This window comes from Erinaceus europaeus, chromosome 7 (assembly GCF_950295315.1).
Source record: "Erinaceus europaeus chromosome 7, mEriEur2.1, whole genome shotgun sequence".
Lineage (NCBI taxonomy): Eukaryota > Metazoa > Chordata > Mammalia > Eulipotyphla > Erinaceidae > Erinaceus > Erinaceus europaeus.
Window position 1 is genome coordinate 25,817,819 of NC_080168.1, and position 12,293 is coordinate 25,830,111.

A 12,293-nucleotide genomic window follows, 5' to 3' on the forward strand; every position below is an offset into this window, starting at 1 on the left:
TTCTTTATTTCAAGTACTATTGGTTCTGATTAACAAAATATTATTTTCTTCATATCATGTTGAGTTGGTCCTTAGCTCAATATACCTCTGGTACTACAAAACATTCTCAGGATATAAGCCAAATATCCCTTTATTAAGTGACTTATGTCAAAAATAATAGCATTACCTTCCTTCCAAAAGACCTAGTAAGTGTACATAGTAAGTTTGTAGCTTCTGTTGTTAAACACAGTCAAGATTGGTGCTATCAGTTTCTTCCTAACATTCTCACTGTATGACTATATCTTTATAGCTTTGAAATTCAAAAATTTAGGATGAAATTACAGTAAGCTCAGGATACAGACACAAAACATGAGCAGACCAGTTCTAAATGTTTTTGCATCCTTTCATATTTCTACCGAAGATTTTTCTTGAGAATTTGGTTTAAGAACTGTACCTTAGAGAAAGTTTGTTACCACTAGCAGGATACCCAATGAGAAGATGGAGAGAGATCCTGTCTTATTTCCAGAAAAATGACTTAGAAAATGCTAATGATAGGCATGGCAGAAAGCCCTAGGATCCATAATTCAGTTTTAAAGGACACAAGAACCTTACCCCAGCCTATCAAGATGAATCCCCACAGGTATTTGGTGTCCGAAAAGAAAGCCACAAAGATTAGACTGTGCAGGTAGAGACCTTCGACCAAGATCCAGTAGTAGTTTGTAGCCAAGAAGTAAATAAACATCACAACAGCAATCTTGCACCCAATCTGTTACAAATAAAACAAAATGCATCATATTAGATCTCCTAATTGTACTGGATGCCAACAGGCCACCAAAAAGCAGTTCTTCATTTAAAAATAATAATAATAATCTCTCTCCCAAAAATAGGAAGACTAAAAGAGATCAAAATAAAGTTCCTTTAATATAGCACTTTTGAGACTATGCACAGGGGTAGAGAAGGACTTAAGTTTGTGCTAGGAGAGAGTGGTATGCAGACATCATGGAAGATAAGAAATTGTACTCATGTGGGGACCAGGCAGTGGCGCACCTGATTAAGTGCACACATTACACTGTGCAAGAACCCAGGTTCAAGCTCCTGGTCCCCACCTGCAGGGGGGAAAGCCTCTCTCTCTCTATCTCCCTCTCCCCTCTCAATTTCTCTCTGTCTCTACTCAATATTTTTTAAATGGGGGAGGGGGGTGTCGGGCAGTGGCACACAGGGTTAAGCGTACATAGTACAAAGCACAAGGACTCGCGCAAGGATCCCGGCTTGAGCCTACAGCTCCCCAAGAGGTGACACTTCGCTAGCGGTGAAGCAGGTATCTCTCTTTCTCTCTCCCTCTCTATCTTACTCTCTCCTCTCAATTTCTCTCTGTCCTATCAAAAAAAAAAAAAAAAACCAGAAAATGGCCACAGGAGCAGTGGATTCATAGTGCAGGCCCCGAGCCCCCCAGCAATAACCCTGAAGGCAAAAAAACAAAAAAAAAAAACGTACTCATGTGACAACTAGCTTTTAAAACATTATTTCCCTAAAAAGGCAGTTAAAAAAAGAGACCGGGAGTCGGGCTATAGCGCAGCGGGTTAAGCGCAGGTGGTGCAAAGCACAAGACCGGCAAAAGGATCCCGGTTCGAACCCTGGCTCCCCACCTGCAGGGGAGTCGCTTCACAGGCGGTGAAGCAGGTCTGCAGGTGTCTATCTTTCTCTCTCCCTGTCTGTCTTCCCCTCCTCTCTCCATTTCTCTCTGTCCTATCCAACAATGACAACAACAATAATAACTACCACAATAAAACAACAAGGGCAACAAAAGGGAATAAATAAATTAAATAAATATTTTTTAAAAAATTTTTTTAATATATTAAAAAAAGAGACCATGGTTTAAATTTGTTTATTTTTATTATTGTTGTTGTTGTTGTTGGATAGAGACAGAAATTGAGAGAAGAGAGACAGAGAGACACCTACAGTCCTATTTCACCATTTGTGAAGCTTTTCCCCCTGCAGGTAGGGACCACGGGCTTTGAACCCTGACCTTTGTGCGCTGTAGTGTGTGTTTCACCAGGTGTGCCATCGCCTGGTCTCCTATTCTTTTTTTTAAACTATGATTTTTTTTAGAAGAAAAATAAAGCACTTTTTAATTTAAAATAATACATGATTTTTAGGGAGAATTAGGAAAGTAGAGAAAAGCAAAAAAAGAAATGAAGAAGACGAAATGTCATCCTGTTGTGAATGTGTTTGTTCTAGTATTTTCTCATGCCTCAGAAGGTAATGGTGGGGTGGAGGGCAGCTAGCATAATGGTTATGCAAATGGCCTCTCATGCTTGAGGCTTCAAAGTCCCAGGTTCAACCCCCCCACACCACCATAAGCACCACCATAAGCCAGAGCTGAACAGTGCTCTGGTAAAAAAAAAAAAAAAAAGAAGAAGAAGAAGAAGGAGGAGGAGGAAGAGGAGAAGGAGAAGAAACGGTAATGGCTTAAAATAATAAACATGTAGGCAAGGTGATTCTACTGATCTAGGCCATATTTGGTTCATCCTAGCTAGACTCACTCCTAGATGCCTACCCTCAATGACACACACGCACTTCCACTTCTGCTGAATAACACAACTTACAATGTTAGTCCAGAATCAGAGTCAACAGGGACTGCAAACTTACAAGACAAAGAACAACGACACAGACAGACACTCATTTGCATCATCAAGACAGCCAATCCACTCCACCAAATTTTCATTTATGCTCCCTTCCGAGAGTAGTGCTTCTAACTGACTCAATTGCTGGGTGAGTCTATATTCTAGATAACACCAGTACATTTAAGAGCTTTATCAAATACCATGGGATACATTCGAAAAAGTCGTGGAGTATAAAATGACTCATTTAGATATTCAGTATTTAGTCTACTTAAGACTAAATACCATGGGGACTCTAAAACCACATTTCTGGGTTTGAATGCAAGATTTTGTTTATTTGTTTGAAAGTAGTGAACTATGATACCTACCTCAGATGATACAGGGAGTGTCATTCTATTCGAATTATATAATTTTTGAAGTTTCCATTTTAGAATGTTCATGAGAAAAGAACTCAAGCTTTTTTTTTCTGTTATCTAAGTTATTAGGCAAGTGAGTTGACGACAGAATTAAGATGGCAAACATCACTTTACAAACTGATCATCTAATTCAGGTAGCTCATAAATTAAATAAACAAGTTGAACTACGTAAAGCCATCTAACATTGCATTTGTTGTACACATCAGTACAGAGAGAAGATGGTAAACACACTTACGTATTGTGCTTTATCCACAGAAGCTGCATCTGTAGAACTCTTTATGTCATCCAGCAGTATGAGAGACTTCAGCTCCTTTACTCCTATGTGAGCATGGACCACTCTGTCCTTGACAAAGATGCTAACAGCCCTCAGCATGAAAGACACAAATAAGTGCATGTGGATATAGTTCCTAGTGCAATGCAACCGTCTAGAGAGAGAAAACATTTGGTATTTAGATTTGGATAAAACTGGAAATGGTAAAAGAAAATATGAAAGTGAGTCCAAATCCTCTTATTGAAAAAGAGAAGTACTGGGGAATCAGGCTGTAGCGCAGCAGGTTAAGCGCAGGTGGCACAAAGTTCAAGGACTGGCGTAAGGATCCCGGTTCGGGCCCCAAGCTCCCCACCTGCAGGAGAGTCACTTCACAGGCAATGAAGCAGGTCTGCAGGTGTCTATCTTTCTCTCCCCCTCTCTGTCTTCCCCTTCTCTCTCCATTTCTCTCTGTCCTAGCCAACAACGACGACAACAATAACTACAACAATAAAACAACAAGGGTAACAAAAGGGAATAAATAAATAAAATAAATAATTTTTTAAATTTTTTAATTTAAAAAAGAGAAGAACTGTACACCAAACAAAAACATAAATTCATTATATGTGCTTATAAGTAAATATTCACATATACTATGTCCAGTGGAAACACACTAAATATAGATGAAGTGATGTCAGAAGCATGGCAAGGCCCGAGGAACATACCTAAATAAACTTCCTAGCTTCTATCCACCCTATTCCCATCTGCTCTATACCTACTTTATGGTTCCTGATCATTAAATATGTTGTACTGCTTTATATCTTACAGCTGTCGTACAGCCACCAATTTGTGGATGCTACTACAATTTCAATGCTACTCCGAACTCCCTGGGCAGATGACCTCACCAGTGTGTCCTGGAAACTCCCCTCTCCAGACCCCTACCCCACTAGGGAATGATAGAAACAGACGGTGGGTATGGATCAACCTGCCAATGCCCATATCCAGTGGAGAAGCAATTAGAGGGGCAGAACTTCTACCTTCTGCACAACAAAAAGGGTTTTGGTCCATATTCCCAGGGGGAGATGACCAGAGGGCTCTGAACTCCAATTCCATCAAGACCCAGAAAGAGAAGAGGAAAAAAGGAAGGACATTCAGAAGTAGCAATAGGTTGAGGTATGACTTAGGAAGGAAGAGACCAGGACCACAGAAAAAATGGGCAAATATATATAAGTATAGACAGTTACAGAAATAATAGTCAACCATATCTGTGACATTGGGAGAACTACTGCAGTTTCCAGTGGAGGAAATGGGGACACAGAACTCTGGGGGTGGGAATGATGTGGAGTTATATCCCTGCTATCTCATAATTGTATAAGTTAATATTAAATAATAAAAATAAAATAAAATAAAGATATTTCCTTTATCTCTTTTGAACTCTCAAATATTCTAGGCTTTCCCTTGACCTAAATTTAGGTCTGAAACATCTTTCCTTACTTCTTTTGGTTAAACCTTATTTATAGCCATATATGATCTGAGACTTCATTTAGAAAGTTCCTTATCTTCCCACCCACCCCCACCATCCACACAACATATTCCATACAATCTGAATTTTACTACATCTCAAATTACATAAAAGCTGTTTTATCATTTACTTGTATCACAAATAGTGACATTGTGAGCAAACAGTTGATTTACGATAAGGTGAATAAAATTAAACAGAAATTTACAGTGGATTAAAAATAAATTACAAGAAATGCAATAAATATTATTTCTTCATATATGCTATCCGGTATATGAAAGAATCATTAAAATGCATTTCTGTACATTGGTACCAAAATCACCTGAGAAAAGTCAAACAAGTCTTTACATTGTAAGAGAAAATTTGTCTAACTCCTTCAATTCTACTTTGTACACACAGTTGAAATTTTGGCTCCATACTATCTTGAAACTTCCCATTATTAAGTATAAAAAAATAACAATCCTCAATTTCACATGAAAAAAATAAATTTTCAGTCAAAAGTACAAGACTAACACTAATCTCAATTTAATAACTTGTGCATCAGAAAGATCTTTAGGAATATACAGATTGTACAACCTCTGTGTCTTCAATACATAGAAAATAGAACCTGTCTGTTATAGAGAAAATCAGTGGCAGTAACCACTAAACAGAATCACTCACTGGAAGTAACCAATGATGAGAATACCCACAGCCAAGGAGCCAAAGGAGATGGAGTATCCAATTGTGTACATGACATAAAGGCGTTCAAAGAATTCTTTCTGAAAGGGAAGAGATTTAATTATGAAAACAGGTCTAAACAAATATTTTGATGTTGATAAATTAAAAAAACATACTCATTAAATAATTCATTGTCAGACTATGTAAAATAGATTATTTGCCTAGCCTTTTATTCCCTAAATTCAAATCAGTATTTGAAATGTAATGCTACTTGGCATTCTTTTAAAAAAAAAAAAAAAACACTGTTTAAAAATTATTTAAAGGGCTAGGCAGTGGTGTACAGAGTTGAGTGCACATGTTACCATGCTCAAGGACCAGGCTCAAGTTCCTAGTCTCCACCTGAAGGGGAAAAGCTTCACAAGCAGTGAAGTAGTGCTGCAGGTGTCTACTTATTTCTCCCTCTTTTTCTCACCTTTCCCTATCAACTTCTCTATTTCTATCTTTAAAATAAAAAGTAATAATTATTATCTATTTATTTTAGATACAAACCAAAAGAGACCACAACACCAAAGCTTCCTTTCAAGTGAATAGTGGGTACAGACCTCAAAATGTGGGTTGAGCACATGATGATACAGCTCACTATTCAAGTGAGCTAATTCTGTGGCCATACTTATTAGATAATGCATTGTCAGACTGTGTAAAATAGATTATTTGCCTAGCCTTTAATTTCCCAAATGCAAGTCAGTATTTAAAATGTAATGTTACTTGGCATTTCTTTTTTTTTAACACTTTTTAAAGAAATTTTCTATTGCTTAAATGAGGTCAAACTTAAAATGCCGTAGTATTTGCTTAACATATTTTCACTTGAACTAATTGTAATTTGTATTGAATTAACAATATTTGGAGTCAATAGATATTACAAGACTGTTTTAAGATAGAAGTGGTAAAAAGAATGCTGTGCTTTGAATATTGTTTTTAATTTTCTTTCTTCATTATTCTTTTTTTTTTTACCAATGCACTGCTTGGCTCTGGCTTATAGGGGAGCTAGGGATTGAACCTGGGAACACAAAGTCTCAGGCATGAAAGTTATTCTGTGTAAGCATTGTACTATCTTCCCAGCTCTTCACCTTTCTTATTGAGCTGCAATTTTAAATAAAATGTACAGATTTAAATGAACAGTTGAATAGCTTTCAACAAGCCAAATTCATTGTGCCCTTTGCTAGTCAAAAAAAACTACCCACCATGTATCCCCATATAACTACCCACTGTTGCAATTTCTGTAACTACAAAAAGACCTTTTTGTTCATATACACTTCTGGACTGTTCTTAGAATTCTCAGAATTATAAAATACATCCTCTTTTTTGTCAACATACTGTTTTTGATATTCACTGATACTGCTGTAAGAATCAATGATTCATTTACTTTAATCTTTTATATTAAGATAATTACAAATTCACAAGAATTAGAAAAAAAAACACAAGCTGAAACTTGGACTGGGTGTGGTGTATTTCACCAAAGCAATAGACTCTGGGGCAGAAGGGTAAAAGATGATATGTAGGGGCTCTGGGGTCCTGGTGCATAATGGGAGAGTTATAGACACTTATCATGGGGAGAGGAAAAGTTGTATGTATGTGTCCACAACTATACTGTAAGCCTTTAAACCCCCCCTCAATAAAATGGGGGGGGAGGAAGATAGTCTGCCCTTTACCTCTCAGTTTTTTTGTTCAGTTAACTGTTAAGTTATTTTGTTATCAAATAGTGCCCATCCTAGATGTTACCATCTTTAGCTATTTTGAGACTTAGAATACCTTGTAATTGGGAGTCAGGCGGTAGTGCAGTGGGCTAAACGCACATGGCATAAAGCTCAAGGACCGGCCTAAGGATCGAAGCCCCCCCACCCCCACCTGTAGGGGCATCTCTTCACAGGCGGTGAAGCAGGTCTGCAGGTGTCCATCTTTCTCTCCCCCTCTGTCTTCCCCTCCTCTCTCCATTTCTCTCTGTCCTATCCAACAGTGACGACAACAGTAACTACAACAATAAAACAATGGCAACAAAAGGGAATAATTTTTTTAAATACCTACTAATTACAAAGAGTAATAATAAGACTAGAGTTTAGTGTAAATGGCAAACGCTAGAAGTGTAAATAAATAAACAATTTAATTGAATGGTCACTTAAAAGTTGCAAAAGGAGGGGTCGGTGGTAGCGCAGTGGGTTAAGCACACGTGACACGAATGGCAAGGACAGCATAAAGATCCCAGTTCCAGCCCCCTACTCCCCACCTGTAGGAGTGTCGCTTCACAGGTGGTGAAGCAGGTCTACTGGTGTCTTTCTCTCCACCTCCTCTGTCTTCCCCATCTCTCTCCATTTTCTCTCTGTCCTATTCAACAATGACGACATCAATAACAATAATAATAATAACTACAACAATAAAACAACAAGAGCAACAAAAGGGGAAAAAAGCAAATTTAAAAAATCAAAAGTTGCAAAAGACTTGCTTGTGTCATTGGTTAATGTGAAAATGCGTTCATTACAGAGAACACAAAAGCTTTTGAATGTTTATTTCTGTCAGTAAGAATGAAATTATTCTGAAGCACTCTATATTAACTCATTGCCAGCTTAAATTCTATTATATAACAATGCAACACTCTGCTCTTGTTGACTAATTATTTACTGAGAGCTTTATCATTGATAAAACACAAAAGTTAAGAATTTTCGGCAGTTTGCTTAGGAGCTCACTTAGGAAGTGGTACTTTGTGTTTGACAATAAGAACATTAAGAAAGAAAGCTCTGGGAGTTGGGCCGTAGCGCAGCAGGTTAAGTGCACATGGCATGAAGCGCAAGGACTGGCTTAAGGATCCTGGTCCGAGTCCCCCACCCCCAACCGCAGGGGGAGTCGCTTCATAGGTGGTGAAGCAGTTCTGTAGTTGTCTTTCTTCGCCCTCTCTGTCTTTCCCTCCTTTCTCTATTTGTTTCTGTCCTATCCAACAACAACATCAATAACAACAACAATAATAACTACAACAACAATAAAAAAACAAGGGCAACAAAAGGGAAAATAAATAAATATAAAAAAAGAAAGGAAGCTCTGACTATTGAAAAAACAAAGAAATCTTTGACTCCTTGTTTCTCCCCTGTTCTGTTGCTATCCTTTGTACCCCATTTTTAAAGAAAAATAAAAATCACCAAGCACAGAGAAAAATGTTTTATGTTGGCCGAGTTTATCTATAATAAGCTGTTATCAGGGTCCTCATAAAAATCATTTGTAGGGGTATAAATGTAAGCAGTGGCACACCCGTTTAAGCACACATAGTAAGAAAAACAAGGACCCCGTAAGGATCCCGGTTTGAGCTCCCGACTGCTCACCTGCAGGAGGGTAACTTCACAAGCAATGATACAGGTCTGCAGGTGTCTATCTTTCTCTCTCCCTCCACATCTTCCCCTCCCCTCTCAATTTCTTTCTGTCCTATCCAAAAAATTTGAAAAAATAGCCACAGGAGTAGTGGATTCATAGTGCAGGCACTAAGCCACAGCTTTGCAATAACCCTGGATGCAAAAAAAAAAAAAAATCATTTACATGCCAGTATATTATGCTCACTCATAGAATCATCATGCATTTAACTAACAAGGTCAAAATGGTGTGAATTTAAGCATAACTGTCAAACAAACACCTATCACTTGAAAGTAGCTAAGTTTTCAAAATTTACACATAATTACTATACTGGGAGAAAAAAAAATCACTACTGTTGAATTCAGAAATGAAGGTTCTGCCTAGACCCTGTCATCAGCAAATTAAGTCACTTTGACCTACATTTAATCTCTGGTTCTCTGCTAGCTCAAATGTATTACATTAAGGTGTGGTTCAGAAAGACCTATTTGATGCCCTTTACTCCCGTAATTTTACAGCTTTCTTTTTTCATATGCTAATGAAATCACCTGTCAAATCTTACAAGATGAAAATGCATCTCCGGGGGGTTGGGCGGCAGCGCAGCGGGTTAAGTGCACGTGGCACCAAGGACAAGGACTGGCTTAAGGATCCCAGTTCCAGCCCCCGGCTCCCCACCTGCAAGGGAGTTGCTTCACAGGCAGTGAAGCAGGTCTGCAGGTGTCTATCTTTCTCTCCCCCTCTCTGTCTTCCCCTCCTCTCTCCATTTCTCTCTGTCCTATCCAACAATGACATCAACAACAATAATAATGACCACAACAACAATAAAACAACAAAATGGGGAGGGGGAAGCCTCCAGGAGCAGTGGATTCATGGTGCAGGCAACTAGCCCCAGCAACAACCCTGGAGGTAAAAAAAAAAAAAAAAATGCATCTCCAAAACACAATGCTCCTCCAGGAAAGTGAACTGAAATGAGAGGTAACTAACAGAAGTAACCAAGAGAAAAATCATGAATCATGTTGCTGACTATTTGGATTTCTGTATGTTATATAATAACACAGGGAAGCACATATCAACAAGTACATGTGCATAGACCTCAGCCAGATGACTCTAACATAACGAAAATACCAGAATGTTTCAGATTCTTCCATTCTTTAAGCACTTCTCTGCAAAGATTCCAACTTTGCCTTTTACTTTTCACAATCTTTGTGTCATAGGACAAGAGTTTTTATATATGACATTTGAGAATTATGAACTGTATAAGAGCAGTGTTTTGCTTTCCCCTAAGAAGTTCACAAATAGAAAACCATCACTACCTTTTCTGTGCTGATATCTGGCTGTAGAAAGCGAAGACAGTCGGAATAATTAGTCCATGTTTTATTTAAACTATCCATAAAATCCCATGTCCCATTGGGGTTACAATGTCGGAAAGCAACTCCTGAAAAGACATAAAGGAAAACAGCAAGGTTGGTTCATTTCCTTAGCGTCCATTGCAAAATTATAAACTTCTATTCCAAATTAATCATTTCAGAAAATACAATACCTTTATGATTGAAGTCATATATATATGGAGGACATGGGACAGCTGATACTTTCCCCACTGTTCCTCTGGGCCAACAAATAAGTCCATCCCATTCCGGGAAACAATTTCCTTCTACTAAGAAAAACAAAATGATTGAAAGCAAATAGATAACATCGGAGTCAGAAAGTAAATGCATTCAAAATACACTACCTGTGGTGAAACGTAAGACAAATCCATAATGTTTGGAAAATTACACAGGGGTAAAGATATGATGCAAAAAAAAAATTATCTAGTCTCATCCATAGTGCCATGAATAGGAACATTTGATTTGTATATGTTTTAAATAAAAACATTTTAGCAATTCTAACATATGAGCTATAACAACAAATACACTGGAAATGATTGAGAACAACTTCTGTAGTAAAATTTGTTCAATTTTCAAAGCTGGATGTTTTCTCCCTTTTTGTTGCTCTTGTTTATCATTGTTGTTATTGTTGTTATTGCTGTTGTTGCTGTTGGATAGGACAGAGAGAAATGGAGAGAGGAGGGGAAGACAGAGAGGGGGAGAGAAAGACAGACACCTGCAGACCTGCTTCACCACCTGTGAAGTGACCCCCCTGCAGGTGGGGAGCCAGGAGCTCCAACCTGGATCCTTACGCCAGTCCTTGCGCTTCGCACCATGTGCGCTTAACCCGCTGTGCCACCGCCTGGCTCCCTGGATTTTTTTTACAGACAGAAAAACATTGAGAGGGATAGGGAGAGAAGAAGAGAAACATCTGAAGCACTGCTTCACTGATCATGAAGCTTCCTCCCTGCAGGTGGGGACTCACTGCTTGAACTTGGGTCCTTGTACATAGTGATATGTGCACCCAACCAGGTGCGCCACTGCCTGGCTCCATATCATAGCTGGATTTTTTAAATTGCACTAACAGAGGGGTTCATACATCTATTTGAATTAGTGTTCTAATATTCTTTGGATATAAACCTGAGTGGTCTTGCTGGGTGATTAAGTATCTCCATTTTATTGGAGGACTCTCATACTGTTTTCCATGCGGCATACACCAGTTAACATTCCCACCAGCAGTGTGTGTTGGTTATTGAGGTGAGCACAGACCTTTGGTGATGAGTGCAGCATGACACTTTATCCCTGAAACTGTATAATTATTATTAATAAAAAGTCGGGGGAAGAGTGGTGGTGCACCTGGTTGAGCACACATGTTACAATGCACAAGGACCTAGGTTCAAGTCCCCGGTCCCCACCTGCAGGAGGAAGTTTCACAAGTGGTGAAGCAGGGCTGCAGGTGTCCCTCTGTCTCTCTCCCTCTCTTATCTCCCTCTCCTCTCTCGATTTCTGGCTATCTCTATCCAATAAATAAAGATAGTAAAAAATAAATTTAAAGTGTTTTTAAAAATTGATGTGACCAGAACTATGAGAAACAGCACATGAGTAATGCAGATTCACAGGTTAGTGGCAAGATTTTTTTTTTTTTTTGGCTTGTCTTTTTGCTAGTAATGTTAGTAGCTTCTTTGGGTCTCACATTCATTTTGAACCAAATTTTCATGAGCTCTACTCACTTTCAGATGAATCCAGAAGCCTTTCACTTCTCACAGCTTCCATCTCCAACACCACTGGTGAGTTCAGCTCCTGCTAAAGGTCTGCTTGTTCTTCCTTAAGTTCAATGGCATTCACCCAAACAGGCTCAGAATTTATCCACTACTCCTTCCCTAGCCTCTCAAGATACTTCACTCAAGAGCTGCCCTCTAAGTGAACTTTTTCCATTCAAAATCACATCTGGAATCTTTCATACACACCTCTGTGTGCATGTGAGTGTGTTTGCACACATAACACACCAGATCTACCACCAAATTTCTAGTCCCATAAAACCGAAGAAACTTCTCTAACTGCTCCTCTTCCTCTTCACATCTCCACCAATCACCATCATAATCT

At 38.6% G+C, this 12,293-nt stretch overlaps 1 protein-coding gene across 1 annotated transcript in view; it reads right to left on the reverse strand.

Annotated features, from left to right (window-relative positions):
- PTH2R (parathyroid hormone 2 receptor) overlaps positions 1-12,293 on the reverse strand; it is an 86,100-nt gene that overhangs the window by 34,668 nt on the left and 39,139 nt on the right. The window contains exons 3-7 of the mRNA XM_060194018.1: positions 10,367-10,480; positions 10,140-10,261; positions 5,443-5,540; positions 3,252-3,441; positions 592-745 (exon numbers count right to left, since the gene is read on the reverse strand). Coding sequence (XP_060050001.1) covers positions 592-745; positions 3,252-3,441; positions 5,443-5,540; positions 10,140-10,261; positions 10,367-10,480 — 678 coding nt within the window. The remainder of the gene's footprint in view (positions 1-591; positions 746-3,251; positions 3,442-5,442; positions 5,541-10,139; positions 10,262-10,366; positions 10,481-12,293) is intronic.